The sequence below is a fragment of the Phycodurus eques genome, chromosome 11 (assembly GCF_024500275.1).
Source record: "Phycodurus eques isolate BA_2022a chromosome 11, UOR_Pequ_1.1, whole genome shotgun sequence".
NCBI classification, from domain to species: domain Eukaryota; kingdom Metazoa; phylum Chordata; class Actinopteri; order Syngnathiformes; family Syngnathidae; genus Phycodurus; species Phycodurus eques.
This window is the reverse complement of record NC_084535.1, coordinates 20,381,304-20,401,335: the sequence shown is the minus strand read 5'-3', so window position 1 is coordinate 20,401,335 and position 20,032 is coordinate 20,381,304. Positions and strand designations below refer to the sequence as shown.

At 41.1% G+C, this 20,032-nt stretch overlaps 1 protein-coding gene across 1 annotated transcript; it reads left to right on the top strand.

Moving 5' to 3' along the window:
* The first annotated feature begins 176 nt into the window (after positions 1 to 176).
* eif3s10 (eukaryotic translation initiation factor 3, subunit 10 (theta)) lies at positions 177 to 19,106 on the top strand. The gene is made up of 22 exons (XM_061689810.1): positions 177 to 328; positions 2,075 to 2,265; positions 2,346 to 2,482; positions 2,573 to 2,736; positions 2,934 to 3,133; positions 3,703 to 3,911; positions 4,008 to 4,179; positions 4,643 to 4,747; positions 4,900 to 4,998; positions 5,105 to 5,221; positions 6,475 to 6,660; positions 6,961 to 7,308; positions 7,412 to 7,516; positions 7,593 to 7,706; positions 7,784 to 7,906; positions 7,993 to 8,146; positions 10,830 to 11,011; positions 11,250 to 11,329; positions 11,394 to 11,920; positions 15,616 to 15,742; positions 15,834 to 15,991; positions 18,327 to 19,106. The coding sequence occupies exons 1-22, from the start codon at positions 280 to 282 to the stop codon at positions 18,509 to 18,511; spliced, it is 3,732 nt and encodes a 1,243-aa protein (XP_061545794.1). The 5' UTR covers positions 177 to 279; the 3' UTR covers positions 18,512 to 19,106.
* The last annotated feature ends 926 nt before the right edge of the window (positions 19,107 to 20,032 follow it).

Sequence of the window (20,032 nt, the reverse complement as noted above, 5' to 3'; positions counted from 1 at the left end):
AAGTTTGAGGCTGTTTGAAATGGGCCCATCGAATCATCGTTGAAATATTTAATACTTTGTGAACTCTTTAAAATTAACTCAATGTCCTTCATTTGAACTGCTATTTTTCATGGGGATAGTGTATGACGCACTTGGCAACCCTTAGCAGGCCGCTCACGTGCTTCCTCCTTTCTCAGTCGCCGCCGTCTCCGTGCGTGAAGCCGCGGCCTGGATGGACTGGTGAATTCTGTCCAAATTCACACGAGTTCGGCGAGTTGAGTAGACAAGAGAGCCACCAAAATGCCGGCGTATTTTCAGCGCCCAGAGAATGCTCTGAAACGAGCGAATGGTGAGTAGAAGTCGTTTGCACGGGTTGGCTCACGCTACCGGGGTGTAGAGCACGCTAGCGGACTGTTAGCCTTGAGCTGCCTCGTCACCTAAACTGATGCTAATGCTAGCTAGCGAATGGCGCGGGAGCAGTCGGCGTGATTGAACTCCGCTAACTAACGAGCAAGGTCGCGCTCCACGATTAAAAAGAGTCGAGCCTCGAGACCATAAGTACGACAGTGGAAGTGAATGATGCGTTGTCAAATGATCAATGTCAATTCTCGCCGTTATATCAATGCTTGACGACGGCCATGCTCATGTGTCGCTGCATTGGGCCCAGCTATGTAATATGAAATTGTGTTCTGTATAGATGAGTTACGACTGATGATGTAGTTATGTGTGTTGAATTTCAAAGATTAATTCACTTGACATGAGGCAAACATTACCAGACGAATCTTCTAAAGACGGTTCGAGTGATATAAGTATCATTTTACTGTTACGAATAAGACATTTAGGACTCTTTGAAGCCGCTGAACATGCACCAATTTCTGGCCACCGTCTTAATACAAAGTGGATGGGGGTTGACATTTTAAGTGTGACCTTTTTTGTTGAATCTAGTTTTCAAACTATTAGAACTGTCTAACACTTGAACACTTAATTTACAGAAAGCCAAGGGCCCAATTCTACAAAAAAACCTGAAAATGACAAAATAATGATCAAGCGCGAGAGTTTGCAGATGGCGGTCAGATGATGGGGTGTAGTTTAATTAGGCATGCAAACATGCATAGAAAAAAAACAAACAAATTAAGAGTCGGGAATGAACAAACACGCCACCCATTCATACATTTTCCGTACCGCTTAGCCTCACTAGGGTCGTGGGTGTGCTGGAGCCTACCCCTGGGTTCTGGGCGTGAGCCGGGTTACACACTGAACTGATCGCCAGCCAATCGCAGGGCACACATTAACAACCATTCACACCGAAGGGCAATTTAGAGTCTTCAATAAACCTACTATGCATGTTGTTTCCATGTAGGAGGAAACCGGAGTATCAGGAGAAAACCCACGTAGGCACAGGGAGAAAAGGCAAACTCCACACAGGCGAGGCCGGATTTGAACCCAGGTCCTCAGAACTGAGGCAGATGTGCTAACCGGTCATCCACCATGCCGCCCCAAACACGCCATAGGTTGTTGAAATACATAGTAAGGAATACATATACATAGTTAAAAGGAATTTGCACTTGTTAAAATTCGTGAAAATAGCGTAGGAAGCAACGGAAAATACGAGCCATTCAGGCTGGTCAGAGTAACATCACAAGGGGCCTGCAGTGCGTCCAAAGAATGTGTCTGCAGATTGACCAATTTACATCAAATTTGGAAGAAGCAGAGAAAAATATGTAATAAAGTTTTACTTATGAATTTGAAAAATTGCCTTATTCAGAGGTTTTCCAGGGGGATTTTTCAACTATAAGCTCAGGAAATGTTGTCCGAGCCTTATAACGCCTCTACTTGGTCCTTTGAAAAATTTAGAAGTCGTGATTAAAACTAGGACAAGTGTTCTACGTGATCAGTAGTGGTAAGGTGAAAAACACAAACACAGAAAACAGCCGTTCCGTCACCACTCAAAATGCGCGATCAAGAGTGGGGCTTGTTGAGTGACCACTCCCAACAGCCAGTCAGTGGCAGATAGAGACATACCTAGGGGATGCAATCTGCTGAGTCGATACGAGAACTTGTTACACGGGCACTTCTTTTTTTGTGTAATATACAGAATTTCTGGAAGTTGGCAAGAAACAACCTGCATTGGATGTATTGTACGATGTCATCAAGAGCAAGAAGCATCGAACATGGCAGAAGATCCACGAGCCCATTATGCTCAAATACTTGGAGCTTTGCGTGGATCTTCGCAAGAGCCACCTGGCAAAGGAGGGTCTCTACCAGTACAAAAACATTTGCCAGCAGGTTTGGTTTGCATTCATCAATTTCGGGTGTCCTTTTGTCCAAAATCATTAGGGATGACTGTTCTTTGCCTGTGCCACCAGGTTAACATCAAATCTTTAGAGGATGTGGTTAGGGCTTACTTGAAGCTGGCGGAGGACAAGACCGAAACAGCTAAAGAGGAGTCCCAGCAGATGGTCCTAGACATCGAGGATTTGGACAACATCCAGACTCCAGAAAGGTGAGTTTGTTTGGGTATCCTATTGGTAGTGGTTTATAGTTCTTAAATAGTTGAAAACTTGCTTATGTGAGCTGGGTTGTGTACCTTCAGTGTGCTTCTGAGTGCTGTGAGTGGAGAGGACACTCAGGATCGTACCGATCGTCTGCTCCTCACTCCGTGGGTGAAATTTCTGTGGGAGTCTTACCGCCAGTGCCTAGACCTCCTCCGAAACAACTCCAAGGTGGAGCGCCTTTATCATGACATCGCCCAGCAAGGTACCAATCACATATTCATTAGTCACGTTTTAACAACAAATTTTGGTAGATTTTATTTGGTATTAAAGTGAATGTCTTAGGTGGGAATATAATTGTTGTTAAGGCCCCCCCCCCCCTTTTTTTTTTTTAAGATCAAACATTTCGCAGTAAAGGTCTCCTACATGGTTTCTCATCGTGTGTTGCCATCTCTTTTGTAGCATTCAAATTTTGCCTTCAGTACACCCGAAAGGCAGAGTTTCGCAAGTTGTGTGACAACCTGCGAATGCATCTGGGTCAAATTCAGCGACACCACAACCAAAGCACTGCCATCAACTTGAACAACCCTGAAAGTCAGTCCATGCACCTGGAGACGCGTCTGGTGCAGCTTGACAGTGCCATAAGCATGGAGCTCTGGCAGGTCTGTATCTTATAGAGGAATATACAACGATAACTTGTTTACTTTGAATACTGTGAAACCTGAAAGGTGCAACACAATCTGTTGTGGTACTTCTGAATGTTTACAATTGCTTGTTTTTTTTCCCCATAGGAAATAATTGAAATACAAATAATAAATTCCACAAACTGCCTACATCATAACTTGTGCCTCTACAGGCAATGTTTAAAGTAATGTTTAAACATTCTTAATTGCGCAAGTATAAAATAAGTAACCTGCTGAATCGGGAAACTTCAAATTGTGTACTCGCCATTAACTAACATGGTGACAAATGTATACAAAAATGTTGAATATTTCAGACCCTGTAAGAAGGGTTTTTCCTGAAAATGTTAACCTGAGTCATAGTTGTTCGACCTTAGGGGCATTCAAGTAATACGTTTCCAATTTGTATGACAACTGTCAGGAAACTGGATAATTTCCTGACAGTGTAATGGATAATTTAATACCGTAGACCACTCATGATACTTTAAATTTTCTCTAATGTTGCAATTGTTAAGAGAGCGATGCAATGTTAAAATATTTTCTCTTTCCAGGAAGCATTCAAGGCTGTTGAGGACATCCATGGCCTGTTTGCTCTTTCCAAGAAGCCACCCAAACCCCAGCTAATGGCCAACTATTATAACAAGGTGTCAACTGTGTTTTGGAAGTCCGGAAATGCCCTTTTCCATGCATGCACCCTTCACCGGCTTTATCACCTCTTCAGAGAGATGCGCAAAAATCTCACACAAGAGGAGATGCAAAGGTATCTTATTTTTTGACACTCTCAGATATTTTATTTGTACAAGATTCACTCTGGTGATGGCATTTAATTGTAAGTGCCTACTCACTCCACCTTCAGGATGTCTACCAGAGTCCTCCTGGCCACTCTCTCCATTCCCATTACCCCTGAGCGCACAGATATTGCTCGGCTGTTGGACATGGATGGTATCATTGTCGAGAAACACCGCCGGCTAGCAACCCTCCTGGGTCTACAAGCGCCACCAACCCGCCAAAGTCTGATCAATGACATGGTGCGTCATTTGTATGAAAGACACCTTCTCAGAAAAGTTTTTGATTATGTAGTAGTTTTTGATTATTATATTTCAGAATGAGTCTGTATTATTTTTTTTTTTTTTCAAATGAACTCAAAAGATTTAGACAAGATTTAGTCAAATAATTGTAATACGCTTTGTATGTTGGTAACAATACTTGAATTCTCAATATAGACCAAAATTAGTATGTTGTTTTTTCCCCCCTGATGTATTAAATATCTTTCAATAGGAAATTTCATTTAAATATTTGAATTGCAGATGATAGGAGTGTGCAAGGCAGAGCTACAAATCAGTTTCGTCTTGCTGCATTCTCTACATTAATGTATCAGTAATTGGCAGATGCCCGATGGCTAGAGAACAGTGTGGTCGTGTACAACTATGCCTTTCTAGTTTGTAAAGCTTTTGTCTTGGAGGTCTTGAAAGACTTTTATGTGCCTTGCAGGTGAGATTCAACATGTTGCAGTATGTGGTACCTGAGGTGAAAGAACTTCACAACTGGCTCGAAGCCGACTTCCATCCTTTGAAGCTGAGTGGAAGAGTAACCAAGGTAAATAATTTTGGAGCAACAAACTTCACAATATAGTAGTAGTAGTCCCCCCCCCCCCCCCCCCCCCCACACACACACACCCAAGTTAGACATTATAAAATACATATGGTAATTTCCTATTGCCATCCTAAAATCTGTACATATATTCCCAGGTGTTGAATTGGGTGAGAGACCAAGGTGAAAAGGAGTCTGACCTTCAGCACTATGTCCCTCACCTGCAAAGTAACACCATCTTGCGACTCCTGCAACAAGTAAAAAAAAAATAAATAAAAAAAAAAAAAAATTCTTTTGAAATGCTTCTATTTTACAAGCACACCTTTGATGCGGTAGTTTCATATTTTGTGTCCTATATATTAGGTTGCACAGATCTATCAGAGCATTGAGTTCAGCCGCCTGGCCTCCCTTGTTCCATTCGTTGATGCCTTCCAGCTGGAGCGCTCCATTGTTGATGCTGCCAGGCACTGTGATCTGCAGGTAACGTCGTGATTGCATTTTGCATTCTCAAGGTGTTAACATGAATTCACTTAGTGTCAACATTAGGGCTCGTAATCACAGTATAAATCCCAACTCGCTATTCGTATTGACATTATAAAATGATGTCCGAATCAGAATCAAATGGTTACTATTTGTACTATTCAAAAATATCGGTCATAGTCCATTGAATGTAAAACCCAGTGTGATTATTTGAAAACTATCTATAAACTACTAATATTAAGTTTTGCATCTGTATAATATCACAAAAACTACCAGAAAACATGTCGTTCAGCTTGTCAGCGTAAGATGGCCATTCCACTCTTCCAGTGGTTGAATCTAAAAGGAGGCCACTTTGGTTCTTTGTATGTCAAGGTTATTATAGGAAGTGAAAACGAACGAAATAAATGAAAATGAAACGTAAATGAAATAAAAGCATTTTTTTTTTTAAACAACTGAAATGACATTTTACGTTTGCCAAACTAACTAAAACTATACTTATAGTGAATGTACTTTGTGTTCATCGTCCGCGCAGGCCTGTCACGATAATTACCTTATAGACTTATTGGTCAATAAATGAAATTGACACGAAAGTTTTTCCAGACTTGATGAATTGTCATTGTTGTGGTGAGCCGGCATGCGGATCACACAGTGAGCCGACAGAATTGGACAGCTGTGTCATCAGCCGCAAGTGAGCTCGTGAAACGCCGGCAGACCAGTACACTCTCGCCTGTGTTGGCTCCGTCTAGTACTCCACAGCCATGCTCCATGTGCAGTGCATAGATTCACACAACAGACACTTAAGGAAAAGTTAACTGTTTTTTGTGTTGCCCGCAAGCTAAAGAGCTAAACAGCTCGCTCCACCTTAGCAAAGTCGTTTAAAACGTTTTATGCCCCAATTGGCACTAACACAATAACGTTACCTGTTTATTAAGCATAACCTCAGTGGCACATTTATTCATTATTCAGCCAGTAGTTGACTACGGCGAACCACAGCGTATATTTGATCGTCACAGGCCTACTCACCGCACAGATATGTATTGGTAGATACGATACTCCTATTTTGTGCACCGTGGTGACTGCAACGCTAAGCTAAGGTGGTCGAAGTAATCAGTGCCTTCACTGTCTGGGTGTGCGGCAAGAAAACCAAAGGAAGTCATCAGTGCCTTCACTGTCTGGGTGTGCGGCAAGAAAACCAAAGTAGTCAACAGATATTGTATTGATTATTTATCATCAAAATCTGTTTCCTTGTGAAGGTTCGAATTGACCACACCTCTCGGACGTTGAGTTTTGGATCTGACCTGAACTACTCGACTAAAGAGGATGCTCCAGTTGGTCCCTTCTTGCAAAACATGCCGTCTGAGCAAATAAGGAACCAGCTGACTGCTATGTCTGCCTCTTTGGCCAAGGTGCTGCAAGTCATCAAACCTGCATCCACACTGGTGAGCTGAGTCTATTCTTGCTTAGTTACTTGCCACTTTATCTATCTTATCATGTGGTGGTCCCACTCATGGTTTCAAGCTACGACTATGAAATATAAAAAAAAATTTAAATTCATATATTATTCCCTTTTCATCAATGACAAATTCTCACAAACGTTTCCGTTCCAACTAAAGCATTTCTATGTTAGATTACTTGGATACCTTCACATTTGGACATATGTGGCTTTATGCCTCTTTATTCATAAATAGGTTTTACATTCTTCAATACAAAATTTTAACCAGCTGTACCTGTCTTTTTAGCAAGAGCGTGAGGAGCAGAGCCAGCAGGCCATAGCTGCTTATTTGAAAAATGCTCGCAAAGATCATCAGCGCATCCTGGCTCGCAGACAGACTATAGAAGAGCGCAAGGAGCGCCTGGAGAGCCTGAACATACAGCGTGAGAAGGAGGAACTAGAGCAGCGGGAGGCTGAAATGCAGAAGGTCCGCAAGGCAGAGGAGGAGCGCCTGCGCCTGGAGGCTAAAGAGAGGGAGAAGGAGCGCATTATGCAAGAGCATGAGCAGATCAAGAAGAAAACGGTGCGAGAACGGCTGGAGCAAATTAAGAAGACTGAACTGGGAGCTAAGGCCTTCAAGGATATTGACATTGAGGTAAAGTCTAACCTTTTCTCGGTTAATGTGTTTCATCTCTGCATTGCAGCAATGTGTCATAGTTGTGAACTATGTTGTTTTTAACATACGTTTTGCTGTGCAGGACCTGGAGGAGCTGGATCCTGACTTTATCATGGCTAAGCAGGTGGAGCAACTGGAGAAGGAGAAGAAAGAACTTCAGGAACGTCTGAAGAATCAGGAGAAAAAGGTAATGCCGAGATTTTTTATTGGCTTCGTGTGTCACTTACCTTTGTACTGGACACTAACTCACTCTCTCGCCGCAGATTGATTACTTTGAGAGGGCAAAACGACTTGAGGAAATTCCCCTCATCAAAAAGGCATATGAGGAGCAGCGTGTCAAGGACATGGAACTTTGGGAGCTGCAGGAGGAGGAGAGGGTTCGTTGGAAATGATCTTTGGAAGATGAATTAAGTGCTTTCCAGACTTTACATTTACAATTGTTTTGTTGTTGCAGATCAGTAACATGAAAGTAGAACGGGAGAAGGCCCTGGAGCACAAGCAGCGCATGTCACGCATGATGGAGGACAAGGAAAACTTTTTATCTAAAATAACTGCTGCTCGGAGCTTCATTTATGAGGTGAGATAAAGTAGTCCCTATATCTGTTTAGTAATAAGACACTTTGGGCACATTTTGTAAGTGTCCTTTGATTTTTCTTTTTGTAGGAGAAACTTAAGGCATTCCAAGAGCGCATGGTGGAGGAAAGAAAGACTCGTCTGGAGGAAAGGAAGAGGCAGCGTAAAGAGGATAGACGCAAGGCTTTCTACCTCCAGAAAGAGGAAGAAGAACAGCGCATTCATGAGGAACAGCTCAAAAAAGGTAATTAATAAGCTTTCCACGATCAGGATTTTTAGGGCCGATCAGCAAGTTAAAAAAAAAAAAAAAAAAAACTATCACCGATCCAATCACAACATAGAGCATGACTAAATTACTTGTTCATTTACCATATATACCTGTGTAGTGTTTACGGAGTATCTTCAAAAATATCTTGTTAGGTCATGTATTCTAATCAGTCAGGTCAAACCAACATGACAGAAATGATGGGTGCTAATTTATGGTAATTAAATTACTTTATTGTGATTAAATTGCTTCACACACACCGAAACTTTAGAGCATTATTCGACAGAACGCTGGCATGTTTACGTACAACCGTTGGTGCTAGCACGAGCCTGATAAGTTAAATAACGTTTTGTTGCCTGCTTGCGAGCGGTATCGTATTAAAAGTACGTCAACATACCACAAGCAGGCCTTGAATTAAAGTCCTCTCCCGAGCACCAGTGACTACCACCACATTTTCCCCCATTTTGTTCTTATAATACACACGACGCGATCCATTGATGATGTCGTCGCCGTGGTAACGAGTGTACTTTTGAGTGTACACTTTTGAGTTAACAAGATCAAGCCCAGTGATCTTAAAAGACAGGATCCGGTGGTATCGGAATACAAGATTTTATTGCAGTAGTCTGACCAAGTGCAATCTTGAAAGACCAAATTTTTCTTGTAGTCTGATCCACTCATTACGGGTTGTCTGTCCCACACCGCCGCCATGTTTCCCCCCAAAAAAAACTTTATTGGCGGTCAGATATTTACAGTACTACGTCAAAAGACACGCGACAAGGCTAAAAATAAACTATTCTTTGGATTCAAATATAGTGTATATGATGGCGATGCGGAGTAAATGTCTTTTGCGGAGGCGATCAATGACTTCAGTGATCGGATCGGCGAATTATCCCATTAAAGCCAATCAGCATAAAATGCTAGTTATCAGCAGATACCGATCAAGCCGATCAGATCGGTGTAAAGTCGAGTAGTTAACATTTCTACAGTTAAACCACTAATCAAATCAGAGGAGGCAAGATACAGTTTGGTGCATAAGTATTGAGACAATGACAGTAGTTTTAGGATTTTGTTCACTATTACAACGGTTGTAAAATGCAACAATTAAGATGCGATTAAACTGTAGACTTGTTTTAAATTAAGAGGTGTCACAAAAATATGAAATTGAAGAATTTTATGAAGAACACCTGTTTTCAAGCATTTGGACAAAAGACAATCCAGTCTTCCCTCGTTTTTCGCGGTTAATGGGGACCAGAACCCCCCGCGAACAGTGAAAAACCGTGAAGTAGGATTTGTCCCCCTCTCTAGGAATTTTCGTGGATGTGTATGTCGGTACCAGAATGTTTAAAATATGTAAACCGTATTTATACTTTACATATTTGAGACAAAGATTACAACAGTACATCTATTTACTTAAATCTTTAATTATAAACCCTTATACAGTAATTAACATTTATTATACAGTAATTAACATTCATCAACATTGCCTTCTGAGAGAGGCGAAGAGGCTTGAGTTGGTGGCGGAGGAGAGGCTCTCACTTGACTCAGAGGCGCTGACGGTGAAGCTCGGGTTTTTACCTTGGAGAAAAACATGGTGATCTAAAAGTTTCACTTTTTCGCTGATGGTCATCATCTTCTTCTTCCTCTTTGGCGCCCCAGAGGAAGCTTTCACAGGGGCACAGTGCTTCGCCAGCATTGTAAGGGCTTGCTTAACTAATAAAAAAATTATCGCTTAAACAAAAAAAGTTATTGCGAACACAACAGCGTGGACGAGACTGGTGAGGCACAACAAGGGAAGATGCTGGGTGAGGCTGCGATGATGCGCAGCCAATCAGCTCACGGGATAAATCCACTCGTGCGCTCATTGGTCGATGTCGCGCCGGGAACCAATCACGCGCCTTGTATGAGTGCCCGTGGCATGTACAGTACAGTACAGGCATGTACAAAGCCTCTTGAGTCAACTCATCTCTCTGTTTGGCATGATATGGCTGTATTCTTTTCATTTTCATTTTTTGATGAATTTTTTTTTTTCGCACTGAAGCCGCAAAACGTGAAGCGCGAATTGGCGAGGGAACACTGTGTGTGTGTGTGTATGTGTGTATATATATATATATATATATATATATATATATATATATATATATATATATATTTTATATATATATATATACATAATATATAATATATATATATATATATTATATATATATATATAATATATATTTATATTATATATATTATATATATATATATATATGGTCCTTTATTTTATGGTCCTTTAGGATGGGATCAGGCCACTGATCTTTGTGTTCATTCTACTGTATTTGCTGCTGACCAGTCCATGATTTACCCAACTGGGATAGGCTTCAGCTCATCATTGACCCCAATAAGGACAAGCAGTATAATACCCTAAATGTACTACGAAAAAATATAAAACATTTGAATGAAAATAAATGGAATCTTCTTTAATGGCAAAGTCAGTTGCCTGATTTCAACCCAATAGAGCATGCGTTTCAATAAATGAAGACCAAAGTGAAGGCAGCACAAGCAAGTTTTTATTTTCGTCGGTGCCATTCTTCGGTTTTGACTGACCACAAATTGTCTCTTGTTCTGTCACTTCATTCATTAGAATTAATCGCCTTTTAACTTGTATTTTTTTTATCAGAACGTGAGGAGCGTGAGCGCATTGAACAGGAGCAGCGAGAGGAGGAGGAGAGGGAGTATCAGGAGCGCTTACGCAAACTTGAAGAGCAGGAACGGAAGCAACGTGCTCGTCAGCAGGAGATCGAAGAGCGTGAGCGCCGTCGCGAAGAGGAGAGACGGACTGTCCCAGATGAGAAAGCCAAGGTTCATCTCAACTTGTCTCTTAGGGCCACATACTGTTTATGTTTTCAAAATGGAGTTAACCCCAGTTTATTTTGGGGTTATGTTCCCGACCCACCTGCGATAAGCGGAAAGCAACTATTTGAGAGGCCATATAAAAACATTATTTTTATAGTTTTACCCCTCCCACATGCCTTTAACACATTTAAACTTGGCGATATAGCTGGGGTTCACTATACATCCTATTGTTTATTCTAAACAGGACTGGGGTGAAAAAGAGGAGGGAGGCTGGCGGAAGCGCACTGAAGGGGAATCAGAGTGGCGTCGTCCTGCGCCTGACAGGTGGGTTTACTGCATGCTCGTTGTTGTGGGAGTCTGTACTCTTAGACTTGAGGTGTCTCTCTAGGGAATGGAGGCAAGAGGGTTGTGATGACGACAAGGAGGAGGGAGAGCCTTTCCGACGAGGAGAGGGTCTACGTAGGGTCGGAGATGACAGAGGGCCTCGTAGAGGTTATGATGACGATCGAGGTCCACGTCGGGGTGGAGATGATGACCGTCCGTCCCGCAGAGGGATGGATGACGACCGAGGTCCACGCAGAGGTTTTGATGACGACCGTGGCCCGCGACGGGGCTTCGACGACGACCGTGGCCCGCGACGGGGCTTCGATGACGACCGTGGCCCGCGACGTGGCTTCGACGACGATCGTGGCCCGCGGCGGGGCTTTGACGACGATCGTGGGCTGCGACGGGGCTTCGATGACGACCGTGGCCCGCGACGGGGCTTTGACGATGACAGAGGTCCACGTAGGGGCATGGATGACTCCAGGGATTCCAGGCGTGATGATGACTGGGGACCCAGAAGAGGAGGTGATGACGACAGAGGTGGAAGAAGAGACGATGACCCCGCACCCTGGAAGCCGCTCTGTAGACCGGGTAAGTATTTGGGCATTGAGTCATCTAGTAAAAGGGGACTAAAACCAGTGAGCATTTTAGTTTCAGATATCCTGTAAATGACAATTTGGGATTGTGACTTTTCAGTAAATGTTCAAAGGAGGCAGCATTGAATGTTTTTGAGTTGTGAAGAAATAACCTAAGCCAATTTGATATACGTCATATCATAGAAGAGCAAATAAAAGCACTTTCGGGCCTTTTAAAGCAGGAAAGACATTATTGCACATCTCCCAACTGATCTTTAGGAATTATGTGATTTTTCTACTTGTGAAATTGATTTGTCTACAATGGATTGTTGAATCGCTGTCCAATCCCCTTTCACATCGCTTTTCCAAGGAAATTCTTTGGACTCTCCGAGTTGTATTAGTGAAGCAAATTTGAGTGTGATTCTGTATCCATATACTGACGAATTTGAATCATTCCATTTACAACCTGAAATGTTAGCAAATTGTGGTAATGTTTCCCATTGAAATGCAATTAATCTGTTACAGCCGAAAAAGTTATATTCACCTGAGTTTTATAGGTGTGTGGTTAAAAGTGTAGAATTCACAACTGTGAAAACACTTTACTGTGAAGACGTGTTCACTAGCAAATCACTGTGCAACGTCTCCTTTTTGCAGAGTACTTTTTACGTTCACCTTGGTTACAGGAGCTAGCCTGTATAGAGGGCCAGAAAATGTGTATCGTGCTCTCCTCAACACCAAAAGCATTTAACATAGGTGCACACAAAGAGACGCCCCCAACTTGGGGGGGGGGGGGGGGGGGGGGGGGGTGTAAAACTCCCCTTTGTCACAGGCCACAATCAGTTATGACTTCCCTCGGAGGGCCGCTACAACTGTGGACCCATATAAATGAAAGATGACCTCATATACTGTAATTACAGTATACACAACACATTGACGAATGACCAGTTTTGAAATCAGAAGCCTATAAAAACATGTTTTTCAACTATTACATTTATTTTCAAAGGGGGATTTGTAACCAAAAAAATGCTTGTAAATATCTCAATGGTATAACATCCGTCCATTTTCTGAGCCGCTTCTCCTCACTAGGGTCGAGGGCGTGCTGGAGCCTATCCCAGCTATCATCGGGCAGGAGGCGGGGTACACCCCGAACTGGTTGCCAGCCAATCGCAGGGCACATACAAACAAGCAACCACTCACACTCACATTCACACCTACAGGCAATTTAGAGTCTCCAATTAAGGCATGTTTTTGGGATGTGGGAGGAAACCGGAGTTTTTATATCATGGTATTTACATCTAGATGCTCAAAAGCCCTCCACTGTTGCTGAAGTACAACAATTCTGCGAGGAAGTGGGCCAAAATATCGCAACAGAGATGTAAAAGACTAATTGGCAGTTAGAAAAAGCTTCATTTCAGCTGTTGAAGCTGTTGGTGGCCCACACACTTACTGTCCCCTCCAAAAGTACTGGAGAATTGGAAAGGTCAATTCCTTTGTTTTTGTTGTATACTGAACCCATTTGGGTTTCAGATCATAAGATGAGTAGGAGAGAAAAGTTCAGAATTTCAGCTTTCATTTCATGGTATTTACATTTAGATGTTTAATAACTCAGGACAGAGCACGTTTGGTTTGAAGCCACCCACTTTTAAAGTGAGCACAAGTATTGGAACATGTGACTGAGTGCTTCTAGTTGCTCAGGTGTTGCCTTTTAGATTGATTGCTTAAACGTTAGAAACTGCAAACCTGTGAAAACTTCATTTGCTCTTAAGCAAACATGAAGACCGGAGAGCTGTCCGTGGGAGAAAAGCAAATCATTTTGAAGCTGAGAGAAGAGGGAAAATCGATCGGAGCTGTTGCACAAATGTTGGGGTTAGCCAATACAACAATTTGGAATGTCCTGAAAAAGAAAAACTACTGGTGTGCTGAGCAACAGAGTTGCCAAGGGTTGCCAAGAGTTCAGCCAAGGGTATTAACAGCAGTTTATGACCGAAACATTGTGAGAGCTGTGAAGAAACGCCCAAAGACAACAGTCAGTGACATCAAATCCAACCTCCACAGGGTAGGGGTGAGGGTATCACAATCCACTGTTTGAAGAAGTCTTTGAGAGAAGAAATATACAGGCCATACCACAAGATGCAAACCACTCATCAGCAAAAACAATCGAAAGGCCAGATTGGATTTTGCAAAGTACAGAGATGAGCCACAAAATTTTTGGAACAAAGTTTGATGGACTGATGAGACCAAGATTAACCAAAGTATGGAGAAAGAAAGGATCTGCTTGTGATCCAAAACACACAAGCTCATCTGTGAAGCATGGTGGGAGGTAATTATGGCTTGGGCTTGCATGGCTGCTTCTGGAACAGGCTCACTGGTCTTTATTGATAATTTAGCGCATTATGGTAGCAGCTGAATGAATTCTGTAGTCTACAAAACAATTATGTCTGGCAATTTACAGAAAAATGCATCCAAACTAATCGAGAGAGGCTTCATCATGCAAAAAGTCATTGACCCAAAACACACTACCAACACAACAAAGGACTTCATCAGGGGGAAAAAGTGGAAGGTCTTAGACTGGCCAAGTCATTCACCGGAACTCAACCCAATAGAGCATGTGTTTTACAACCTGAAGAGGAGACTGCAGGGAGAAACAAACAATAACTGAAAGAGGCTGCAGTAAAGGCCGGGAAAAGCATTTCACACGAAAAATGCAACAGTCTGGTGAAGTCAGTGGGTCGCAGGCTTGATGCTGTTATTGCAAGTAAGGGTTATGCCACCAAATATTAAATGTTGTTCACTTTAAGTTAATAGAATATAGTTCTAATACCTAATAAATCTGGGTGGCTTCAAACAAAAGATGCTCTGTCCTGAGTTGTTTAACAGATCTAGATGTAAATACTAGTTTAGTAGTAGTTTACTAATTTATAATGTGTAAACATATGAAATTATTAGTTTGATTTGTTTTAATATTTTATTAATGTAAAGGGCTTTGGGTTGCATTTTCTTTTTTTGTACGAAAGCGCTTACAAATGTTTAATTAATTTCTTAACCAGTGTTTCGGTTGTCGGCCTTGAAGTTTTCAGTTTCTGTTAGGAATTTTAATTTCGGTGCATCACTGGTTTGTCTAATATTTACATTTGTTTGATAATCTTAAACATTAAAGTGGGGTAACTTGCTGGCGATAGTGTTACCAAGGCTTTGTGGTCTAAATAAATCATTACATTCCCCATGGTTACCGCTACAAGGATAATTCTATGTTGTAAGGGTTAAGAAGTATTTTTTTTTTTTCTTCTATGCACTCATGGATGTTGCCTTTGGATGTTGAGAAAAGCAAATCTGAGTTATTACTACAATGGTACAAACTGCGCAACTAGATCCCAAAGGAACACGATCCTTGTCACAGAATTATTATTTTTATTATTTTTATTTTTTAAATCGTAATTGGCATCCTAATAGCACTAGCAGTTTTCCCTTTCTTGAGCCATTCTGATAGCTAATTTAGAGCAGAAACAGATACAGTACCTTACTTGGAATGAGTGATGAACAGAGCCAATGATGCTTTTGCAGTGTGAGAAGCACAGCTGATCCTTCCCCATTTCGTGTCTTTACGAAACGTTTGTGCATAATCTGGTTTGTTTGTAGATCAGGTCATGCGTAACTTGAGGTTGCACTGCACTTAATTTTGATCAAATGACAAACTAGGGGCTCATGTCACAGGTGGTTGGCGTGAGCGAGAGAAGGCTCGGGAGGAGAGCTGGGGTCCTCCTCGAGGTGGCACCAATGACGAACAAGATGACAATAATGGAGAGGAACGACCCAGTGACCGCTTCAGAGACCGTCAAAGGTGGGTCTGACTGGATGAAGAATGTATTGTACCTTTGGAGTACCTTTGTCAGTTCAATTAATTAATTAATTAATTGTGTGTGTTTTTCTAGAGAGGACAGTGGCTGGAGAAGACCAGAAGAAGGAAGAGGCGGTTGGAGAGATTCTCGCCGAGAGGAAACAGAGCGCCGTGGGGAACGCGATGATCGCCCACGTGACGGAGACCGCCGTGATGATCAACAAAGAGCCCCACCGAGAGACCAAAATGATGGTAAACATCGCACACGTTGGTTCTCCCATCACACCACAAGGGAGTTGGACTTATTTTAGTAGGTGTAGGTGTGGTGTTATTAGAAAAATATGATATTTATAATGAACCTTTTGAAATGTTGTGGCAGCAAAAAAAAGAAAAAACTCGCAAATTATGGCTGCTTCCCTTTTTAAGTACTGTATGTGAGCCACACTTCAAACAGCCAGTAGGTGGTGTAATGTACCTATGAAAGTAGTGCTTCCGCATGACTCCAACTGAGTAAATATACTTATTGCTTTATGGCCCTACAAAGCCTAATTCCAATAAAGTTGGAATGTTGTGTAAAATGTAAATAAAAACAAAAAAAAGTATTTGAAAACCTTTTCAATGTACATTCAATTGAATACACTGCAAAAACAATATATTTAATGTACAAACTGATGAACATTGTTTTTTGTTTTTTTTGCGAATATTCACTCATTTTAAATTTGATCCCTGCAACACCTTCCCAAAAAAATGACAGGAGCATGTTTACCACTGTGTTACATCACCTTTCCTTTTAGCAAAACTCTTAAGTATTTGAAGGCTGAGACACTAATTACACAAATATAACTTAAGTGAACTTAAAATACTGTTTTTAAATGATTTCATTCATTAAGGAAATAAATATTAAGTTAGCTGGCCCTCTGTGGAAAAACTAGTTACCCCGCCTTTGTTAAATCATGAATTGTGGCTAGTCACAATTTTTTATTTAATTTTCACTGATCACATCCAAGCCTGATTACCTCCAGACCTGTTCAATCAAGAAATCACTGGAACAGAATCTGTCCCGATGAAATCAAGTTAGACAAAAGATCTCTAAAACCTGCAACAAAATGACACGTTCCGAAGAAATTCCATAAGTCAAGAAAAAAAGTAATTGACATCATTCTGTAAAGGGTTACAAAAGCCATTTATAAAGCTTTAGGATTCCAGCAAACCATCGGGAAAGAGTCATTATCCTCACATGGAGAAAACATGGAACAGTGGTCAACCTTCCCGGGAGTGGCCAGCCTACAAAGATTACCCAAATACAACAGCAATGACTCATTCAGGAGGCAACAAATGAACTCAGGAGAACTTTTAAAGAACTGCAAGTCAACTTCTGAATGGCTCAAAAAAACAAAATTAAGGTTTTGGATTGTCCTCGCAGACTTGAATCCGATTGAAATGCAGTGGCATGACCTTAAAAAGGCATTCATGCTCGAAAACCCTCTATTTTTGCTGAATTCAAACAATTCTGCAAGGGAGAGTGGTCCAAATTATCTCCAGAGATGTGTAAGACTCATTGCCAATTTTAAACGTTTGGATTTCATTTGTTACACTTGAGGATGGCCCCACCAATTATTAGGTTTAGGGGGCCATTACTTTTTCACACAGCACCAGGTAAATTGGATTTAATGTTTTTTCCTTAATAAATGAAATCACCATTAGAAAACAGCATTTTAAGTTCACTTGGGTTATATTTGTCTGATATTTACATTTAATGGTTTTACAAATTAAAGTGATGAAACTATGCAAAAATAAAATAATTTGAGAAGGGTGCCAATACTTTCTCACGGCACTGTATATGGCTTTCGCTCTGCATGGTAGAGTTTTAACTTGCATTTGTAAATGTAGCGACGAACTATGTTAACTGACAATGGTTTTATTAAGTGTTCTGAGCCCACGTGGCAATATCCTTTCGACAATGATGCAGGTTTTTAAATGTAGTGCCGCCCGAGAGATCGAAGATCACAGACATTCAATGTTGGTTTTCGGCCTTGCCGCTTACATACAGATTTCTCCAGATTCTCTGAATCCTTTGATATTATGGACCATAGATGAGATCCCTAAATTCCTTACAATTGTACGTTGAGAAACATTCTTAAATTGTTGGACTCTTTGCTCACGCAGTTTTTCCCAGTGTTGAACATCAACCCATCCTTACTTGTGAACAACAGCCTTTCAGGGCTGCTCTTTTTATACACAATCGTGATACCCATTTCCAATTACTCTCTTCACCTGTGGAATGTTCCAAACAGGTTTTTTTTTTCTTTTCTTTTTTGTATTCCTCAACTTTCCCAGTCTTTTGTTTCCCCTGTCCCATCTTTTTTTGGAACGTGTTGCAGGCATCAAATTCAAAAAGGGAGAATATTTGCCAAAAAACAATTGTTCATCAATTAGAACATTAAATATCTTTCCTTCGTAGTGTATTCAATATAGGTTGAAAAGGATTTGCAAACTGTTGGATTATGTTTTTATCTGTTTTACACAATGCTCCGACTTCACTGGAATTGGATTTTGTAATTTCTAAAGAGCAGTGTTGTTTCTGCAGGAGGCCCCTGGCGTCGTGGCGGTGAAGAAAGGCGTGAGGAACGAGATGGGCCCAAAGAAAGGGAGAGGGAGCGTGAGCATGACAAAGATGCTGAGGGAGAGAAGAACTGGCGTTCAGACAAAGACAACGCTCGCCGCACAAAGAATGAGACGGATGATGATGGCTGGACCACTGTCCGCCGCTGAGTCCCAACATCACAAAAGTGGCTCCAAAAATGATGGAAAGACAGAATAGCCTTCGATATATCATCCCTCATTTAGTTGGATTAAAGATTCTGATAATCCCTGTCTGTGTATTGTTAACTTTTGAATTTAATGTCAAAACCTATTTTTCCTGGGGATGGATATTCCTTTTAATACTGGTTGACTTTCTGCAGTTCTGAATACCTGAGGGCTCAAGCAAACATCACTTTTAGACATGGTAACCCCCAGTCAATAGGAGTTGTATCCAAAACATTATCATAGTATATTGTACAATATATCAACCTCAGCTTCCAATGCAAACTCAGTGAATCACCAACTGCCTGTTTTAAACTGTTACGTTTCATGTTGATGTTATATGGTGGCACACACAAATGTCAACCGCTTGCATACACTAGTGTTCCCGATTATTATTATTATTAACGTTAAACGAGTGAAATATCCCATTTGAAGTGCGTGCTTCAAGTATTACATTTGCCTCATCTAAAAGAGTTTGTGCTTTTCTCGCTGCAGTGACATTGCTGTCACACCAGGTTGCATGTCAACAGATAAAGCCTTTATTAAAAATGTCTGACCTCCACTTTTTAGCAAAAGGCATTCAATGTTGACATGGCTGGGTGTGCTCATATGAAGGGCCTTAATTGCTATAGAGGAGAACTGGTGCCACTTGCAACATTTATGACAACTGTTGAGCGAGTCTGCACACATTTTCAGATTTAGTTTTCGGCAGGTAATGCAAAATTACACGTTTGGGGAGAAAACGATGCTTTGTTTCACTTTCAGCGATCTTGAAAGTGTACAAGTTGTATGTATGCCACTGTCAAATATTCTAAGTACATCCACACTAAACTGAGCTGTGAAGTAGTGGTTCATTAGCCTAATAGCAGAGTTGCTGGTCGTGTTTGAAAGTTTCCAGGGGGAAAGGGACTTTATTTTTAATTTTAAATAGCTGTCATCCTATAGCTTAATTTCCAATAAAGCTTACTGTCACAATATCAAGAATAACACCAATGTGCTTGCTTTCATTTAAAACCAAAAAAAACGTTTTCCGAAAATGTTCCAATGTGGCTTGAGCAAACTGAGCTCACGCTTTGGAACTTCTGTCTTTATATGGCTTGCAGCCACGAGAGGTCGCTAAAGCTCCACGTAGTGAGCGAGACTTCTCACGTGGCAGTAGCAGGTAAAAGGAAACATTGAATCGCGGAAATGCATTCGGTATACAGTAGTCAGAAACTTTGCATTATCAGTAACATGCCAAAACACAAGTCATATGAAATTGAGCGTTTATCTAATCGACTTTATGAACCATACATTAATAGTTTCATACTAGAATAAGATAAGATATCCTTATCCAGGGGGGAAATTCAGGTGTATTTTACTCCGGACTAATATTAATTCTCGACAATAAAAGTCCACTTGAGCAATGGTACGACAAACTAAAATTATATATATATTAAAAAAAACGCAATTCAACCTTTTTAAGCGTATATGAAACAGAAATGCGTT

Excerpts from the sequence above, each read along its gene's own strand:
- eif3s10 (XM_061689810.1), top strand. The coding sequence starts at position 280 with ATGCCGGCGTATTTTCAGCGCCCAGAGAATGCTCTGAAACGAGCGAAT. Across the intron at positions 329-2,074 it reads TGCTCTGAAACGAGCGAATG|AATTTCTGGAAGTTGGCAAG; the intron begins GTGAGTAGAAGT and ends TGTAATATACAG. Across the intron at positions 2,737-2,933 it reads TCATGACATCGCCCAGCAAG|CATTCAAATTTTGCCTTCAG; the intron begins GTACCAATCACA and ends TCTCTTTTGTAG.